At 41.5% G+C, this 21,950-nt stretch overlaps 1 protein-coding gene across 2 annotated transcripts in view; it reads right to left on the bottom strand.

Moving 5' to 3' along the window:
• The window catches only part of NR3C2 (nuclear receptor subfamily 3 group C member 2), a 331,201-nt gene that overhangs the window by 117,027 nt on the left and 192,224 nt on the right, over positions 1-21,950 (bottom strand). The window contains exon 3 of one of the 2 annotated variants that reach the window (XM_044300367.1): positions 3,474-3,625. In XM_044300367.1, the coding sequence (XP_044156302.1) occupies positions 3,474-3,625 (152 nt within the window). The remainder of the gene's footprint in view (positions 1-3,473; positions 3,626-21,950) is intronic. The other variant, XM_044300369.1, reaches the window with a different exon arrangement.

Here is a 21,950-nt window from a genome sequence, read left to right as displayed (position 1 = left end):
TAATCGGCGTATAACACGCATACATCATTTGCCCCCTATTTTCAGGGGGAAAAAGTGCGTGTTATACGCCGATAAATACGGTACATTTTTTCAATGAGAACAGCATTTCATAAATAGAAATGCCATATACATCTGAACTCTATATGTAGATTTAGAAACACTTTATAATGTCCAAAAACCACAGAAATGTTTTATTATTGTTACAGTCTCTCCAGTGACAGGGGTCAGAAGATCTAAGAGACTGGCTGCACGTGACGTTATGGTTTCACTTTGTGCAATGTTGCTGCTGGTCATGACCACACCTCTCGTCTCAGGTGTAGATTAAGTGGTCATTCCAACTCCTATTTAGTCTGGCCTCACCCATCATGCTATGTGGTTGGTAGCTCCTTTTGGCTGTGGAAGCGCTGGTGTTGGTTCTCCTCTAAGTTCCTTCTCGTCCGCATACTTCAGAGTTGAGTGTCATTCCTTCTTATTGTTTGTTTGTGTTTTTTCCCTTTCCTTTTTGGTATTAGGCCTAAGGGGGTCCCCTGCTCCTTCAGCTGGGAAGGAACAGGTCACCTGTTGTCCTGACTCTGTTTCCAGGGCCCTGTAGGGTGAGACAGGGCCTTAGGCTTGGGCGTAAGAACATTACTACCATCGATGTCTGTTCATACTGTTAGCAGTCAGGGCTCGGTTTAGGGACTTACCAGGTGGTGACCTTTCCCTAGTTTCCAAGCCTAGTACCTTTCCTCCCTTCCTCCTGTGTTTGGTGTGGAGTGTATTCCCCACATCGCACTGTGACAATTATGTTTTTCCTTCACCTTGGTACTATTTTTCTAACAAGTATATTTATGAAAATGGAATAGCTGATCATGAAGTCGACAAAAATGGTTAATACATAATTAACAATTTATGTTCATTCATCTTTGTTTTTCTAGCTCATAAATTGCTCTAGACAGCCTTTTAAATCTTTAATGTTTGAGGGGCCAGTAATAATTAAGTGCACAGCTAACTGGCTAAGCTAACTTCAGCAAGATGCCTTAAAGGGGTTGTCCTACAGAAAACACCTACACTCTATCCACAGGGTTTGATTGGCGGGGGTCTGACTGCTGATGCTATGGCTAGTGGATAAGTATTTATTGTGGGGCCTCCCCTTTGAGGTAAAAAATGGTTATTGCAACAATGTATTTCTTGTATGTCGTGGTGTCCGGTTGTCTACATTTCCTCCTATCTTAATTGCATGTTGTTACCTATTTTTGCTAGCCCCAGAATTAGTCCAATGACCTCATTTTTGGTATGGATTTTGGAACAGCTGGCAGGGTACCATATGAGATATAATATTACTCAGTACCATAGTATTACTGTGTTATCTTAGTATGTCCCTCTGATTCGAAATGAGATTGACAATGTTTAAAAGACATTGCATTGTGACTTCTGTGAGAAATTAGGTGGTTTACAATAAGATTGAGTAGTGTGAGAGGAAGTCTTGAAGTAGTGATAGCCAGATGCTAGCGATACATTGACCAGGAGGAAACCACAAAACAATCTTGTGCTGTTCGTGTGTGTGTGTGTGTGTGTGTGTGTGTGTGTGTGTGTGTGTGTGTGTATATATATATATATATATATATATATACACACACATATATACACACACACAAAATAGGATAAGGTATTGATGTTAACATTCAACTATGATGACTGAATATTTACCTATGTATATATTTATGTATGTGTATAATGTGAGTATTTTCCTTGAAGTGTGCTGAAAGTGTCAATGCTTCTGTTAATAAACCGTATGCTTCTTAAAGGCTTTGTTTCTCAGCACTAGTATTGTACAAGACTTGTTCTCTGAATTTGTGTGTTTGTGTGCGGGGTGGTCCAATGGCTATGCCAGAAGCCCTCTGCAAAGGGATTTAAAAAAATATATATATATTTTCAAATGCTCGATTAGAAATTTTTTAATTAACAAAGGACCTTCATTAATTTGGTCCCAAATACGATCTCTCATTGTGGAGGACCTGGTGTGTCCAAGTATTAAAGGGGTATTCTGGCTTCACAATATTGAGGACCTGTGCCCAGAGAGATAAAAACCTGTGATCCCAATTTAATATTACCCATTTATAAATCTCTTAAAAGGACACATCTTGAATATGGGATTTTTTGGGGGGCTCCACATAAAAATCATATAGTTGAACCAGGAAAAACTCAGAGGAAGGAAACCAGATTATTAAATGGGATAGATGGAAGGTCTCTCTTATAATGAGCAACTGGAAAAACCGGGCTTGTTCAGCTTGGATAATAGACTTTTAGAGGCGATCTCATTAGCATTTATAAATACATGTGTGATAAGTACAAATAACTGGGACATACAGTAATTTATTCATTCCAAGGATTTTACAAATACCCAGGGAACATTTAGGTATCAATCCTGGAAAGGATTCTTTACAGTAAGGGTATCACCGGACGCCGCTGTGGCCAAGTACCGTGCGGCCGTGCAGCCTCAGCGGACTTCTGTTAAGCTAATGAGGACCACACTGTTTAGTCAATCTGGACTGCTAATGGCCACATGAAACCCACAGTACCGGCCATTACCAATACAGACCAACTAAACACTGTGGTCCTCACCAGTTTAATAGGAGCCTGCTGTGGCCTATATGGCCATGCGGCACTCGACCAGCTGAGTCATAACTGTGCCATGAGGTGGTGCCTTTAGAGCAGTCAAACTATAGGATGCCCTACCCCTAAGAGACAGTAATGGCAGATACTATGTCAGGCCAGTTTCCCACTTGCAGCAGGGAACTCAGGCAGGCTATTCCAGGAGCGATTATTGACTATAATGAGGTCCACCATAGATCTGGCCACTACCTGGCAAATATACAGAGAATCAGCCAGACAAAAAACTCTGCACGCAGTGTTTTATGTCTGGCCGATTCCCAGTATTGTCTGCGGGGAACACCCATCCGCAGGTGTAATTGCCTTAGATGCTTATTTAATAGCAAACATCATTGAGGGTTATAATTAACAGTGATGAACAATTGATTGAGAAAGGTTGAACAAGATAGACCTGTCTTTTTCAACCTATGTAACTATATACAGTACAGTATTGCAATTATTAGCACAAGTACAATAATGTCTTCACTGACAATAAATTCCAGAGAGAAAACGGCCATGTTACTGGTGATGGCTGAAAGTTCTCTACAGTAACAAATGCTTTAAGTTCTGCAAATACTTTTCATTTCTTAGATAATTCACTTTCTAGAAGACAAATGAGCATCAAAAACTTCAAAACGGTCATACTGATGGAAGCAAAAAGCAGACTGCACAGGGATGAATGTAGACAATGGTCATAACAGGACAATGCATCTCACACATAGACAATGGACAATGTTACCAATGTAAACGTTGCACAATGGACCACACTGTAGACAAGCTGGCACAAAAATGCTACAAAATCACAAAAAACACTGAGTATATAGTAAAAAGTAATCACCCACTTGAACATTTACCTTCCACTGCTCTTTTAAAGAAGACTTTACAGCTTCCACAGGTGACTACTCCATAATGGCATCCAGATGCCTCATCGCCACAAACCAAGCAAACTTTGGAAGGTCTTGATGACCCAGTTGACATGGTTCGTAGTGCAGAACTAAAAAAAAAAAGGAATGAAATCAGAATTAGTGACAATATTTCACAATCAATAGTCTGTGGCAGAAAATAGATCTTTTATGGTTATAGATACTTTGTGACAGATTTGTTGAAGTAATTTCTGCAATTCATACAAGTAAATGAGGATGTCATGGTGTCTGAAGATTCTCATTTATCAGGGTCATGGTATATCTGTAAAGAATAAATCAAGGCAACTGGACTTACTTCTACAGTACATCCAGTTGCCTTGATTTATTCTTTACAGATATGAGGATGTCATGGGCTTCCTCAAGCTCCATTCAGATGATTCCCAACATGTTATGCAACAAATCTTACACTAAAGGCTTCACGCACAGGGCCGGGTCTGTATTTCAGTCTGTACCGTCAGTGTGCATTCCGTATTTTTTCTCACTCCCACTAATAGAATGGACTATTCTTGTCCGTAAAATGGATCAGAATAGAACATGTTCTATAATCTTCAGAACGGCGACACTGATCCGCCAAAAATACAGATGTGTGCATGGTCCCATAGGAAGGACTGGATCAGTGTTCGAGCTGCCAAAAATGGCAAATAGCACATGGATGAAAAATATGGTCGTGTGCATGAAGCCTAATTTGACCACTATAGTGTGCAATAATTTAGTAAAACTGCTAGCTGTGTTCATTGTCTATCAGACAGTATATAACTATATACATTGTGTTAGGGCTGGGAGGATATCTGGAAAACTAACAAAAAATTACTCTAGGCGCGCCCTTTTGGGTGCTTACTTCATTAGCATAATAATTAAAGCGGGCCTGTCATTTTGTACATGCAGAGCTAAATGCCAGCAGCATTTTATAGAGCAGGAGGAGGTGATTATTTATATATATATACATATATATATACACACACACACATACACAATTAGTCAACGGTTTCTGTCACCCCATTTTTCGCTATTAAACAGGCTGACATTATAGATGTGATTATTTATTATATGCAAATGAGCCTCTAGAAGCAGGGAGGGGGGGGGGTCGTTGCACCTGCTCCTAGAGGCTCCGTTCGCCCACCTCATTTTTACACCCTTCTGTCTTGATTGACAGGGCCAGGCCAGCGTTGGTTCTCCTGCTGGCCCCGTCTGCCGTGTAAATCTCGCGCCTGCGCCGTCCCATTCGGCGCAGTCGCAGTGAGAAAGCCAACTGTCAGCAGGAGAACCAACGCTGGCCTAGCCCTGTCAATCAAGACAGAAGGGCGTGGAAATGAGGTGGGCGAACGGAGCCTCTAGGAGCTCTAGAGGCTCATTTGCATATAATAAAAGTTAAAATGACAATAGAGTTAAATTCAGGTGACATTTTCACATCTATAATGTCAGCCTGTTTAATAGCGAAAAATGGGGTGACAGAAACCCTTTAAGATCAGCATTTTAAAAGCCGGTCTTAATAAAGCCCTGCACTGGCGGTAGATCTGCCGCAGTTATGAAGGCCTCTACATAACTTAGGAGGATCCGCCGCCGCTTCTAAATGTGAGACGGCTTCCTCACTATCTTACATTTAGACCATTTTCTACTCCTAAACCAGGTGTAGAAAATGGTAAACAAGATGGGCCTGCTGGCTTGTACCCTCCTCACACCCCTCACTTTTTTTTAAACCTGGCGTAAGCGGGGAAAAATCTCAGATTGCAGTGAAAAGGACCTTTGCGCCGCAATCTGCACCAAAAATATGCCTAGTATAGGGGACTGCCCACTGGACTTGGCTCAGAATGAGATTAGGTTCACAGCAATAAGTTATGTAATATACTGAATTGTTTCCCCTTAGAACTACATATCAATCTGCTCAGCTCCTCCTGCTCTATACCATGATGCCTGCAGGTTCAACATGACCGTTTCTCTTTAAAGAATAATTACAATGACGCTCATCATACTTTATGGAGGAGTTTATACTGGAATATGTCCCATTCATGAATACAGCAGCATATATAGAAGACGGCTACTGGAATAAAGTCAAGGCTACAGACACATCAACGATTTCCATTCTAAACAAATGCTCGCAATGCACAACGCGATTTTCATGTTGCCCTTTATGTTGTAAATGAAAATAAAATTATTATTTTGTAACGGCATTAAATCTCTGCACTTTAACTTGAAATTCAGTCAGTCTGTTCAAGAAAGCTGTTTTTTGCACAACATGTATACACAGATGGCCCGAAATGAAATTCTCTTGCATGAAGTCTGCAGCATGCTGTCAGATAAATTCCCAATCACTTCACTTGACCATAACTGCCGACATAATGAGATGAATAGAACACAGGCTTTCTGCTTTCCTCCCACAGAATGCATGGGTGATGGACTCTTTTGAACTTTTTTTAATTGATGCAGTTTATCATTAGTTTAAAGGGAATCTGTCACTGTGATCTTGGACTTTTATCTGCAGTATTACATGAGTACTGCTGCACATAGGGAGTCCAGATCACTGTTTGTTATCTTCCTACTGCCCCCTGTTCCCCCGCTGCCAGCTCTTAAACCTGTGCGGAAATACATTGTCAGGACTGCTGCGCTAACATAATAGAAAGGACTCCTGTGCGCGTGCACAGCAGTACCAACAATGTATTTCAGAGGTGGAGGGAACAGCAGAAAAAAAGTGATCTGGGCTCCATATGTGCTCGCTGGCCTTTACTTTGCTGCATCGATGATGTACCATGCATGCATGTGATCTCAGCCGCCAATCACCGGCTCTACTGGTGATACCAGCATGTATGGTTCAAGACCACCAAGGCTAGTGATTGGCTGAAGTGGTCATGTGGTATAGGTGACATCATTCATGTGAGGACAAGTAAACAAAGATGGACAGGGAACATCGGAGAGGTGTTGGCGTTGGGAGGGGTATTTACCAAGTGAATGATGGTTATTTTTATTATTTTATCACATTCCCTGTTTGTTTGTTTTTAAACCCTGGTCAACCCCTTTGACATAGACCAGCAAGGGACTTCACTAGCCACTTTACAGGATATGTGAATGGACATGGCAGTAGTTTTGATCAGTATTCGTAAGCCAAAACCAGAAGTGGAACCTACAGAGAAAAAATATTATGTAGATATTTGCTCCTCCTGTTTTGGACTCATTCCTGGTTTTTACATAGAAATACTGCTGTAAAATACTGCTTAGAATACTGCTGTGTGAACATGGTCTAAATCCCATAGGCAAAAACATGCCAGCAGTGTACATGAGGATGGACCCGTATCAAAAACGGATCATGATGCAACTTATGTACTTTGTCATTCTTTTTAAAAACTGTACAAAAATCTGTGAGTCTGGTCTAAAGGCTGACATTCATTTTGCAGGAGATTGTCAGGAAGGAAGTGTTAGGCCTCATGCACACGACCGTTGTGTGCATCTGTGTCCGTTGTTCAGTTTTCCGTGATTTTCTGTGGACCCATTGACTTTCAATGGGTCCTTTGAAAACTCGGAAAATGCACCGTTTGTCATACGCGTCCATGATCCGTGTTTCCTGTCCATCCAAAAAATATGACCTGTCCTATTTGTTTGACGGACAACGGTTTGAGGACCCATTCAAGTCAATGGGTCTGTGAAAAAACACGGAGGCACGCAAGATTGCCATCCGCGTCCGTGAGCCATGTCCGTTTTTTCCCATCATTTTCAAGGCAAACTTGACTTTGAATTTTTTTTTTCACTTTTCTGGTCTGGTGATCCTCCAAAAATCAAGGAAGACACACAGAAGAAAAAACTGACACGGATCACGGAACAACGGAACCCCGTTTTGCGGACCGTGAAAAAATACTGTCGTGTGCATGAGGCCTTCCTTCCCAGCTCTCGTCTGCTCATTGGTGGAAGAGACTGCTGCTATTACATGCAGCGATCTCCTCCACAGGGGAGCAGTGATCGCTAATGCCATTAAACTGCCAGATCATTGCTAATGAATGTTTCTACGAACGCTCATTAGCGATGATCTGGCCGACTATCAGCCAGTGTAAACATTCCTGGGATTTTAACATTGATGACCTATATTCAGGATAGGTCATCAATATCAGATTCGCGGGGGTCCGACACCCGGCACCCCAGCCAATAAGCTGGTTGATTGTGTGTGCATGTAGCCTAAGAGAGAACAATTTACAGTAATAAATAACAGTGTAGACAAGAGAAATGATTAAAAATAAAAAACAACTCCTGGTTATATGCAGCTTCTTCAGGCACTAAAGACCTCGGGTATTGTGCAATTCAAATAAAACTTTAATTGCAGAATGAACATTAAGTAAAACAACGTAACTGGTTAAAAGCACTTTCCAAGATTTGGATGATTAAACAGGCACGATTTCACCATGTTTATGAGGTCTCCTTGGACCTATCTATTGTCTAAATGACTACAGATCTCACATTTTGAGGGATCATCAAAGTAGTCGTGGGCCCGTTAGGTGCACGGATACACCTAAACTGCAGCTTATGGCGTATGAGAACACAACAGCTTCTACAAATACTACATGGAGAATACTTAATAATTTACCCCATAAACCAGCTAACCATCTGGTAGAAAATATAACCTGCAGGACTGAAAAAACTGTCTGGACATTATAACATGAGCTAATTGTTTATATCGAACCTTCCTTTTACGAAGTGTCCACAGCAGCTAACTGGGTCACAACTCACCCCTCATCTGTCTGCCTCGCAGCTATAATTTAATCATTCGCTAGAGGCGTCTCATCTATATATGTTTTGCAATGAGACATAAAACGGCAATATTACCTTAGGAATGGCCAAGAACACAGGCCACTTGTCTGCTCGCTTGTCTTTACACAATTGGCCCAGTATCTAGTAGCTATTAGTAAAAAAATATCAGTGTGCATATTCCCAATATAATGGTAGACCTGAGCAGCAAGTTATCTAGCCCAAAGTGAGCTTGTCGCAGCATGACTCACAATTTGCCACAACCCCAGAGTCGGGAAAAAAATCCAGCACTGTTGGATTATTTGAGAGTGTTGCACCCAGGTTTGCCGTGTAGCCTTAGCCTTAAAGGGTTAGCTCATCTCATACATTGAGGAGATACCACTAGGGTAGGTGTGGGCTCCACCTCTGGGACGCACTCCCATCTCCAGAACCCTCAAGGCGAAGGAGACCACACTGCGCATGTGCAACGTGCTCGCCATTCATAGTTCGCTACTTTCACACTTGAGTTTTGGCTTTCCGTTTGTGAGATCCGTTCAGGGCTCTCACAAGCGGTCCAAAACGCATCAGTTTGCATTTTCAAAGGAAAAGGATCCGCTCAGAATGCATTGGTTTGCCTCCGTTCAGTCTACATTCCGCTTTGGAGACGGACACCAAAACGCTGCTTGAACACCATTGAAAGTCAAAGGAGGATGGATCAGTTTTCTATTGTGCCAGATTGCGTCAGTAAAAAAGGATCCATCCTGGCACACAATGTAAGTCGATGGGGACGGATCAGTTTTCACTGACGCAATCTGCCACAAAAGAAAACTGATCCGTCCTCCATTGACTTTCAATGGTGTTAAAGATGGATCCATCTCGGCTATGTCACAGATAAAACAAACGGATCCATTCTGAACGAATGCATGCAGTTATATTATCTGGACGGATCCGCACAAAACACAAGTGTGAAAGTAGCCTAATGCACTAACAACCCAGGAACAATCCATTGTTCTTATACAGTTACTTTGATTAACAAAAACATACTGTGTTCCATAGAAGTACCCGAACACACCAGTCCTAAGAACAGATATGCTGTCTCAAGTTATGCAAGATTTGTTTCAGGTAAAGTTGACAAATTATTTAGTTTACTTGGAATAAATTAGTTTTTGACTATTACAGAGCTGCTCAATATACAAAAAAAAAAAACATTTTTGATTAAACTGATCTTATGCAGAAAGATCAAGTAAAAATAATTTCTTATTCTGCAGGATTCTGCGTGGTTACAGTGCTAATACAAACTAAGTCAGTTTCTCATCTCCTGATTTTGTTACAGAAAAAAACCTGCTTTGATATTTTCGTATCTCATAATAAATGTAAGGATACTGAAGTTTAGTAAGAATGGAACAATATATTGTAACAGTTGGAACTCTGCAGGGTATCTCTGAGAGAGAACCACGCATGGCATCTGCCAATGTGCCCAGTCTGCGAGCACCCCACTCCTGCATTAGATCGATCCATTACAACTCTCAGCATTGACAGGATTCATCCATAACAGACTGTAGTAGCATGTTGTCACATCATATATCTAGGAGATGGATCTGGCATAGGAACAGACCAGCACTGAGTGGCTAAGGTATCTCCAGGTTACTGTCATCAGAATACAGTGGAGCTGCTGGGAATTTGTCTTAGCCGCAGCTGGATATAACATCTGGTCAGTGTGGAATTACCTGTTCCGTTATATGCACTGTTAGAGCAGATGCATGAAAGCCACAAAGAAAACACAACATAGCAGTATGACAAGTAGCAACCGCTGGCAGCATAGTCAGACCACTAAAACAATGAGCACTTCTTAAGTGAGTACAATGACCTACACTGTGTAATAACTGTGTCTCTATATGGGGGTAATGAGACGCACCAGGCTGACGAACAGAGTGCCGACTAAGGAATACACATCTATATGGGGGTAGTGAGATTTTTCTTAAAGGGAGTGTGTCACCAGTGTCCTCCCTATCCAACTGTTTGGTTATACATATAGCGGTGGTTCACCTGATCACACTGGAGGCTCCATTCCAGAGTTATGATACTTTATGATACTTTTTCCTTACATGCAAGTTAGGCAATTTTTTGCAATGAGGGTGTCACCATTGCTCTTGTTGTACCCAGGCAGTGGTAAAGCAGCCAGGGAGGGGCTGGCCACAGAAATGAGCAGAGCTTGGGGGCGACAAGAGCAATGGTGATGCCCACATAGATCCGGCAGGCTGTTCCGGCCGGGAACAGCCTGCTGGATCCATTGCTACGGGAATTCTGTCCAGCCCCATTCACTATAATGGGGAGCGGCAGATATCAGGCCACAACCTTGCAAATATGACAAGGAGCGGCCAGACAAATGGATTTTTTTTTTCCACAGATAAAAAAACCATATTAGACAATGAATAAATCATTTAGAATCATATCATTAAATGTTCTTAAAAAGAGTTCTCCTGGTCTCTTACACAGGTAACACACGTGTAACACAAACAACTAATGGAAGCCTCAATGGTGACAAATCTGGACAGTTAACATAGCTACAAACATTGTGGAACTCTGCTAAGATTAGTGCTTAAAGGGAATGTCCAGGATTTTTTTCAAAGTTGCCCCCAGCCATCAGTACCTCTGGAGAATTCCTTACTTGCCTACTCTCTGTTGTTCCAGAACAGATCCTGGGCTCCGTTTACTGGACTTCCAGGTCCTGTCTGTCATCATCCGCACAGATGGGGATCATATGAGCCACTGCAGACAATGGCGGACATCAACGGTGATGTGTACTGAAGCGGCACACCACTGCTGGGTCATTTGTCACTTGGTGACAAGCCACCACTGAAGCCAATCATTGGATGCAGTGGCGCACATGACCACACTGCATCGATTGAAGGCAGATGAAGAGCCCTCAAGAGCCAGAGTGCCAGAAAGGAGCAGCAGGGAGCAAGTGAGTATGGATTTCAACAGGTACTGCTGGCTGGGGGGGTGGGGCAAATAAAATAAAAATCCTTCCTGGACAACCTCTTCAAAGGGGTTTTCCAGTACTATAATTTTTAGGTGAGCTTCGGGAGCTGCAATACCAGGCACAGCGCCTACCAAAAGTGAAGCTGTACCTGTTTGATTAGGAAGTGGAACTCCCTGGAGTGCTATGGCCTCATCAGCAGATTGCCAGTGGTGCCCACCGATAGGATATTAATGGCCAACCCTATGAATAGACCATAAATTCACTGGTACACCAGACACAATGCCTTGTAGGGCTAAGGCTACTTTCATACTTGTGGCAGCAGGGTCCGGCAGGGGAACAGCCTTCCGGATCTGTGCTAATGCTATCCTACTGTGCCCCTGGAAGTCCACTCTGGCCCCATTCACTATAATGGGGGCGAGACAGAAGTCTGGCTGCAGAGTGTGCTGTAGCTTTTGTCCGGCCGCCTCTTGGCATGTTTGCCGTGCTGCGGCTGGACCTCCGGCAGCACAGTGGGCTAGTGTTAGCACAGATCCGGCAGGCTGTTCCCCCGCTGTAACAGCCTGCCGGACCCTGCTGCCACAAGTGTGAAAGTAGCCTAACTCAGCTCAATGTAATGATACCTTTCACTCAGCGATTTGGTACTTACTTCTGGAGAAAAAGTAGTAATCTATATGCAAAAGAGCAATTAAGTGCACTGAGGGCAGGCCCAAGACACCAAGTGCACCCAGTGTGCTTGGCTTAATCATGAATTTTCTGGAGACAGACCCCTTTCATGGTTTGTTAATCCATTTGCATTCCAGGTAATTATTTTCTAGAGGATAATATACAATCACAGACATATTTTTTGCTCAAAATTGAGTGTTAAGGCTTTTTTTTTTTAACAATGTTTTTTGCAGTTTCATAAATCTATGTTCGAAAACAAGAAAGCTCGAAATGCAACACACTATGTATCAGCAGGGTCTCTCCCTGCCCGCATTAATACTTATCTTGGACATTCAGTTGTTAATTTACACTGATTAAAGGGGAGAATGCAGCCATGATTTACTACTATAATTACGCAGCACAATACAGTATCTTTTCCGGTAATTCATAACCAGTTTCTACCATTTCAGCGCAGTGCTTTATGAATAACCTACTCTGTGATGTCTGCATGTAGCGGAGCCAGTGAATGTCACTCCAGCCATCGATGCCAAACCCCTCTGGCCATCAGCACAAAAGTAAAAAAATAAAGTGCTCGAGGCGACATCCAGTCCTTAGCTTGGAAGGAACAGTAACACCTGGACTTCACTGGCGTAGATTCAAAAACAACATTTTATTCTTCCCCCAAGTTTTTGAAGCTTTTAAATAAATAATGGCTCTATTATGTTATAGTCATTTTATAACTACTGCAACAGAGACAGTGAGTTATGCGGATAATTATGTATATGTAAGGCAAAAAATACAATAAAAACACTCAGCAGTTGCTAGGCAACACAGTGACAGTAGGGCACCATGTTAAAAGGGCAGGCCCAGAAATAACTGTATTATACAATGCAGCAGAGCTATTGCACAAGGTAAAAGCCAACCAATGTACAATGCTGCGGCCACCGATTCTGCCAGAAGCTGCAGGTAATGAAAGGAGTGGCACCTGGCTCCAGGGCTATGCGGAACAGTGTAACCACTGGCTCAGGTAGGTCAGCCCTCTGGAGCGCACTCCAATGAATACAAACCTAACTAATAATCAAAAAGTACTATATAAAATATTTTATTAAGACATCATAATACAAAATATAAGAGGGTGAAAACCCAGGGGGGACACTATGTAAAAAGCCCCACACGGAACCCCTGCAGAACAGAGACTTGCACAGGTGTATCGGCCAGACTTGGAAAACATGGGAAATAGTGTACACGGGTTAGGCTACTTTCACACTCGCGTTTGGCTTTCTGTTTGTGAGATCCGTTCAGGGCTCTCACAAGCGGTCCAAAATGGAGCAGTTTGGCCCTAATGCATTCTGAAAAGGAAAAGGATCCGCTCAGAATGCATCAGTTTACCTCCAACTAGTCTCTATTCCGCTTTGGAGGCGGACACCGAAACACTGCTTGCAGCGTTTTGGTGTCCGTCTGACGAAACTGAGCCAAACTGATCCGTCCTGGCACACAATGTAAGTCAATGGGGACGGATCCGTTTTCACTGACACAATATGGCACAATAGAAAACGGATCCGTTCCCCATTGACTTTCAATGGTGTTCAAGACAGATTAGTTTTGGCTATGTTAAAGATAATACAAATGGATCCGTTCTGAACGGATGCATGCGGCTGTAATATCTATACGGATGCGTTTGTGCAGATCCATGACGGATCCGCACCAAACGCGAGTGTGAAAGTAGCCTTAGTACAAAACAGGCCACGTATCAATATAGGTAACTGATTATCTCACTATCTGATTCTGCCCTGTGGAGTCTATGTTTATGGTTAGCTCTAGATATTGCCTGCATGGTTATATATACAACCCAGTGATAACACTATTACGGGTTATTATTTTGGGATATATTTTTTGTATATATTCTGCATGGTTGCTATATAACATTACTTCTATATCTATTCCACAACCTGTATATTACTTATTTAGAGGATTGTTCATTGACACACTCCTCGGTTTATTTACTGATTTTCGGCTTCTATATAGTCATTTGCCAATTATAGGTAGGGCGTGTTGTGTACTAACCCGTATACACTATTTCCCATGTTTACCAAATCTGGCCGATACATCTATGCGCGTCTCTGCTGTTCTGCAGGGGTTCAGTGTGGGGCTTTTTACATTGTGAAATCGTGTATTATTAGGTCTCAAAACAATATTTTTGATATATTTTATATAGTATTATTGAGTCGAGGCTATTAGTTAGGTTTGCATTCATTGGAGTGCTCTGTAGTTTATCACTAGGCCTCTGTATTTGTCTGTATAGTATCTGAGGTACTGTTTGGCTTCAGGTAGGTCAGCCCTCTGACTAGTGACTGCCTGAAAGGGCATGTTAGGGTGCCTTCACGTGCAGTGGAAAAATCAGCAGCATAAAAACTTTTCCCATGTTATCCTACGAAGTTGAAAAGTATCAATCCCTGCCCTGTGTTCTGCTGTGGAAAACCATTCTATTCAGTAAAAATGTATTCACATATATATATATATATATTCACACGTCTGTTGTTTCTTTCCTGATCTGTTCCGTTTTTTGCGGAACAGATCTGGACCAGATCTGTACCCATTCATTTTCAATGGGTCCTGAAAAAAAATCTGACATTGTGCTGCATGATTTTTTTCAGGACCCCTTGAAAATGAACCCGCTATATACCAAAACAGAAAAGTGAAACCTGTAAATGCCCGGTCCTGGGTACTGCCATTGAGTTCTGTGACTGCATTTTATTTCAATGAATCTAGGAAGGACTTGTGCGGTTCCCTGAAATATGATGAGGAACAGAAATCTATTCCCTTCAGTTAAACTTAATTATACTGATGACTGAGTTTAGCTGAGTTTTCTAAGGATAAGAGCAGCATGAAGAGTGTGGAAGGCTTTCAGTTAACCGCAGTAATTCTGTAAATTAAAACAATACTAGAGCTATCATAACTGACCAAGGTTATATAGGAGAGACATAAAAAAATACATCTGATTCCTGCATATATAGCATTATATTCAATGTATGTCAGGAAATGTGTTACTCAGTGACAAGACATAGCTGACATAGTGAAATGGGATATTTTATTTTAGTACATACATTTACATACTGTATGTGCACATTATATTCAACTTCCTGAAATATGTATATATGATATAAAACATAATTCCACTTGCCATCAACTTGTGAGAAGAATGTGGTTTAAATGAAATACTATTTAACAGGATTTCCACTCAAAGTGTATTACGTTTTGATGAGCTATCCTCAGAATGTGTCATCTATTTCAGATTATGGGGGTCTGACTCCCACTACCCCTAACAATCACCTGTATGAAGAGCTTGTGGTGCCCGAATGAGTGCCTCAGCGTCTTCAATCAGCTCCGTACATTTTATATCAGCTATTGCCAACTCAACCCCATTCACTTGAACAGGACCAACTTTAAATAATGTGAAAATAACATGTCTGTAAATTCTCATTCATTCAGGTCATGGATGGTATATCAGTAGTAATAAGTCAGAACAACTGGACGTGTATTTTTTCTTGAAGAGCTTTCACTAGTCATCGCACTGGACACTTACAGTGCAGCTCTGACACCTCTCCCAACACAATTTAACCACACCAAATGGCTTCAGTCAAATTCAATCAACACCTTACCTCCATGACTGAAGCATGAGTCACCAGTATTTAAAGGGGGAGAATTCTTGTAAAAGCCATTCTAATTGAGAAAGTCGGTCAGTTGCTCTGACTTTTTAGCACTGATATGAAAATAACTGAAATGATAAATAAAAGTTGAACCTTGAGGGCCATCATACAAGGACAATTAACAAGAAACATCAAACATACTCTAAATACAAGATATTTATACAATTATATAAAATAACGACTATGCTAGTAGAAGAATAAAGTCTGATACAGTAGTCAAAATGTGGTAGGAGAAGACTCGGGGGGGGGGGGGGGGGTTGCAATTGGTGCAATTCATATGTGCACCATAATTTGCTACTTTTGAAGCTTCTGACTATTTTTCCTAAGTGCCAAGAAAAGGAGGTGGGGCTTTGGGGCTGTCTGCCAGATTTACTATAATTTTCTGCCCTTTAATAAATTAGGCGCATCTCACGCCAGTGCAGAGAGATCAAGTATAGGTACGCCAGTCTTGATAAATGTCCCTCCAAGGCTTTATTTCTCTGCTACGGCCAGATATTGTACTTTGGTTTGGAGGTGCAGAAAATCCTTACTTAACTACAACTTGTATAGGATCTCCACCTAAATAACGAGAACATGCCAACAGCATTACTATGTGCCAATAAATCAATAACCTGAAATAAAGGGCATGTTACTCTTCCTCTTACATTATATAATTAAAGATGGCCAAGCCAGCAAATGCAATAACAAAATTATCCCAATGACTTAATAGGCGGTAATTTGATGTGGCATTTTATTCTACATTTCAGACAAAGTACAAATAACGTCAAATGAACAGACATAATTCTCTACGGCCAAAACAACAACAGATTAAATGGGTCACAGACATTTTGTACAGGTAAGTGCTAATGTGCCTAAAGTTACCACTCGTTTCCCTTACAATTTTACTAGATTAATGTGACAGAATGGAATTGGAGGGGGGAGGGGGAACACTAGCATAAAATAAAAGTAAAAAGTCATGTACAACAATAAACCAAATAAAAGTTGTGATGTGAATGGTTCCAGCAACTTTTGCATTATTGTTTGCCACCGATTTATACACCTTCCCAAATTGGATACATATACTAATGTAGTTGCTCAGTTCCTGTAGTTTATGGTTTTTGGAATTTGCTAATTGTTTATAATGCCTACAAATACATAGACATCATTGCATGCCAATAAGACAGTCACGTAGGTAGCAAGGGTTGGATGTGTAAGGCCCTTTTCACATATATCAGTTGTGGTTTTATGCCGAGAGCTGGACACAACTGATATATGTGAACAGCACTCCGGTGCACAGATCCAGCGTCTATCCACCGATTCCAGACAAAAAAAAACAAAACATGGCTTGAAGTACCCATAGACTATAAAAAGTGCATATTTTTGACCCCATTCATCACTGTTTATGCTTCTGTATGGTTTTTTTTTTTTTTTCAGGGCAGAATAGTAGCATACCACGCTTTTCTATCCTGCGTAAAAACATATAGAATAAATGTATACTTTTTTTTACATTGCAGTGAATGGGAGACAAATGGAAACGCAAGACAATACGCTTTCATCCGTTAAACGTATCCATTTCTTTAGATAATGCCTTAAAATCTTTATGTTCATAAAAGAAAGGTTTCACAAAAACTGAAACCTATGAACACCTGTAAACCACATACATAAAACAAAGGATAACCACAAAATTGCATATGTTTGTGTACTTTTTTTACTGCCTGTCTAAACGTATCAGCCTGACGTACAGCAAAAACTAGATGTGAACAGCCCCTTACTGTGTAAAACTTCAAATAACACAAGGTAAGCGAAAATAACTGACCACAAGTATATCTCAAGAGCCTATAGGCATAGATTGTCTAGCCCCTTAGACTCTGCCCATCAAGTAGAATAAACCTTGAAGGGCTTCGTCCCCTGAGCTGAAATGAATTAGGGACCAGAATGCGTTTAACATTAAAAAGAAAGCCAGGGTAACAGGGATGTAACTGTAATTCATAGGGTCCCATAGCAAAATAAAATTGGGCTCCCCAACTACTAGTGTAAGAAAATTAAAACAACAGCATAAATAGCAATAAGTAAAAGGTATGTATAATAGCCCCATATATAAAAAAAATAAAAAAAAATATTATAGCAAAAAGCCACCATAATTTTATTCCCCACAAAAAGGTGCCATGTTCTTGCACCTGATTGGGCTCCCTCAACCTCTGGACACCATAGCAAGTGTTATGCCTGCTATGGCTATAGTTACACCCATGCAGGGTAAGGCTGAAGAGAACATCAGATATGGTAAGATGCATGACCTAAAGGAGCAGTCTTATCCCAAAGCTAAATTAAACTAAGGGCTAGAAGGCATTTAATATAATAAAGGTAGCCACTCACTTGTTCAACAATGCTCTGCTCCAGTGCTGAGGGACTCCATCCCCGATCAAGTGTGATGTCCCATCTATCATCATGTGCACTACTGCAGCCATTCACTAGCCTCAATAACTTGTGCTCAAGCGGCATGTGACCGCTGAGGTCAAAGAATGGCTGCACCCATTCACATGAAGATTGATGGGACATCACACCATTGGAATGGGGCATTTGGTGCTGGAACAGAGCGGCGGTGACAATGCGGAATGCGTTTTAACTGTGGGGGTCAGAGAACCCCTTTAAATAATTGTATCTCATAACAGCTAATGTCCTCTGTATCCCTTCTTTCTCCCCGTTGTCCTGCTCTCATTTTCACTGCACTGAGTGTTATTGCCCAATTAACACAGAATCACACAAAGTAGCCATAGGAATACACAACTCTCAGTGCAGTGAGATCATCCCCAGAAATAGACCTGCACTGTCTATAAGTAAATGTGGTTTTTGATACATATTAAAATTCATTAGATGAAACATTAACACAAACCAGATTATTTCATATTGTAGATTTCCACACGTTATACTTAAATAGAACTTTGTGCCAAGAAAATTCAGCGCAATCTGCAGGCAGCATGTTATAGAGCAGGACGAGCTGAGCAGATTGATATATATCGTAGTTTTATAGGAAAAGTTCCGTAGGCGCTCATTATATGTGCATACAGAGATGGGACCGCCAGCTGGACTCCTAAGCATATAAAGAGCAGGGATTTCTGAGTCAATTACAAGTTAAGCTACTTTTAGATCTGCATATTTCCTTTCCGGTATCGAGATCCGTCATAGGGGCTCACTACTGGAGGAAAACGGTTTTTGCCACCATTCATCGTCAATGGGGACAAAACTGAACAGAACGGAATGCGCCAGAAAGCATTCCGTTCTGTTTGGTTGCGTTCCCATACTGCATGGGAGGCAGAACAAGACGGATCCGGCATGAAACACAATGTAAGGGCTCATGCACACGACCATAATTTCTTTCCGTGACCGTTCCTGTTTTTCTGAGGACCATATGTGGAACCATTCATTTTAATGGGTCCGCAAAAAAAAAAAAAAATGGTTACCTTTGCATTCGGTTTCCATATGTCCGTTCAGCAAAAAACATAGAACATGTCCTATTATTGTCTGCATTACGGACAAGGATAGAACTGTTCTATTAGGGGCCAGCTGTTCCGTTCCGCAAAATACAGAATGCACATAGACGTCATCCGTATTTTTTGTGGATCCGTTTTTTTTTTTGCGGACCGCAAAATACATACGATCGTGTGCATTAGCCCTAAGTCAATGGTACCTGATCTGTTTTTTCATACACAAAAGAAAACGGATCTGGGGCCCACTGACTTATAATGGTGTTAGTGCCGGATCCGTCACAGCCATTTTAGAGATAATACAACCGGATCCGTTCATAATGGAAGGAGCCAGTTGTATTATCCAAACTGAAGCATTTTTGCTGATTCCTGCCAGATCAGGCAAAAACGCAGATGTCAAAGTAGCCTTAGGCCTCATGCACACGGCCGTGTTCCGCGGCCGAGAGCGGACCGTGGAAACCTAGCCGGGATTCCTCCTGACAGCATGAGCGCACGGCGTCATTGGTTGGTATGACGCTGTGCGCTTCATGCAGCCGCTCCTGTACAGTAATACACTATGTATTACTGTACAGGAGCGGCTGCATGAAGCGCATGGCGTCATACCAACCAATGACGCCGTGCGCTCATGCTGTCAGGAGGAATCCCGGCCGGGTTTCCACGGTCCGCTCTTGGTTGCGGAACACGGCCGTGTGCATGAGGCCTTATACTGAATCTTTTCCAATCTGCTTGTCTTCTCCTGCTCTATGATGGCATTTTCATGGTGACACATTAAGGACTCCTTCACACGGACTTTCCATAGGTAAAAACACTCCACACTGTATATGCATACATTGTAAAGAAATGACAGTATTGTTTTTATCGGAAATTTGGTGTTGTCTTTTTATTTTGAGAAGCCTATGGAGAAATAAAATGCCCCCCAAAAAAACGCCAAACCTAGATCATGCTGCACTCTGAAAAAACATGCCACTTAACCCACCAAAAACTATAAAAACACCAAAAACCAGAATAGTTTTTGTAGTATTGCAGTTAGTAGGATTTAATCCAGGTGACAGATTATCTTTAAGGGCTCATGTGGTTTTGGTCCGCATCTGATCCACGTTTTTTGCGGATCGTATGCGGACCCATTTATCTCAATGGAGCCACAAAAGATGCCACACCATGTTCTGTCTGCATCTGCAAGTCTGTACCGCGGCCCTGCAAAAAAAAAATAGAACATTCTTGTCCGTTTTGCGACAGAGGACAGGACATTTCTGCAAGAGAAAAAAAAATGTGGGCAGCAAGCACTTAGCTGGGATCTGTGTTTTGCAGATAAAGTAAAGGTACTTTCACACTAGCGGTTTTCTTTTCGGGTATTGAGTTCCGTCCTAGGGGCTCAATACCATAAAAAACTGATCAGTTTTATCCCCATGCCTGAATGGAGAGGATTCCGTTCAGGATGCATCAGGATGTCTTCAGTTCAGTCTTTTTGACTTTTCAGGACAGAGCTAATACTGCAGCATGCTGTGGTATTTTCTCCGTCCAAAATTCAGGAACACTTGCCAGCATTATTTTACATTGAAATGCATTAATGCTGGCTCTGGCCCTAAGTGTTCTGGAAAAACTGATCCGGTTTTGCGGTCTGCGCATGCGCAGAACTTTAAAAATGTGAAAAAGATAAATACAGGATCCATGTTTCCAGATGACAACCGGAGAGACGGATCCGGTATTGCAATACATTTGTGAAACGGATCCGCATCCGGACCGGTCTACAAATGGTATCCGTTTGCAAGCAGATTGCCGGTGACAGAACTGCCTGGCGGAATACAGTGACGCTAGTGTGAAAGTACCCTTAGTCCTATTTTGAATTCTGGAGCACAGTGTGACATAAATCCTTCCCCATATGTGCAGACTTATCAATACTGTGCTACAGACTATAAAGTAACATACAGTATATCCATATTGGTTTAAACTAAAATATAATGAAAAGCACAAATGAAGTCACAAAATATATGTCAAAACACAGTGTATGAATACAGCCAGAGGGAATCAGAGGAAGACTGCCAAACATACCAGCACAAATGAAACTTTGTCAATCAGTAGCCTCATAATTTATTTTTGTGCTGAGATTATCTCGCAGTTGTATAATGGATTATAAAACTTTCTGGATTACTGGATGCCACGGTAAAGGAATTTCAATGTATATTGAAGGAATCTGAAAGTATGGCAGCAATACTAAACATTTTAGATCCGTTAAGGACTTGAAAAGCTTAGAACGTCCATATCCATCACATTGTGTTTCTGGCTATGAAAGGCCTCTTCAGTATTCCAAGACGCCACTCTACTTTATCCACGCCAGTGCAACCTTCAGAGTTTTGTGCCACTGATGGAGCATTGGCGCTGCATACTAAGCAACAACTGGTGATTGATCTGATATATTATAAATGCATCTGAAGAAAAATGAAATTGACAAAAGGAAACTATAAGCCTTTTTCCCCCCACAAAACTAGAAATCGCAGCATCGGCAACCGTACTAATAAGCTCATTAATTACCAGTCAATGTGTTGCATAACGTTATTTGGATGGTACTGTGCCTCTTTCATGGCAGTGACTTTCTTCTCCGATAACAAAAAAAATGAAAATTATGAAAAACAGGCGAAGAAAAGCCTTGCGGTTGCCAAAACAGACAAAGAGAGACCCACTGAAAGAATGTTCTGAACATTTACACAGAATACGGATTCCTGTAGAAACAAAGTAACGGGTAGGGTTGAGCGGACCCGAACAGCAAAGTTCGGGTTCGTACTGAACTTTGCGAGTTCGGTTACCCGGACTTTTTCACTGAAGTTCGGGTTTGGCGTTCGGGTGATTTTATTATTTTCCGTTATAACATGGATCAAGTGGATGAGGTGAGTTTTCAAAAAAA

Source organism: Bufo gargarizans, chromosome 1 (assembly GCF_014858855.1).
Source record: "Bufo gargarizans isolate SCDJY-AF-19 chromosome 1, ASM1485885v1, whole genome shotgun sequence".
Classification (NCBI taxonomy): Eukaryota; Metazoa; Chordata; class Amphibia; order Anura; family Bufonidae; genus Bufo; species Bufo gargarizans.
Note: the sequence above shows the minus strand (reverse complement) of the source record. Positions and strands in the feature narration are given on the sequence as shown.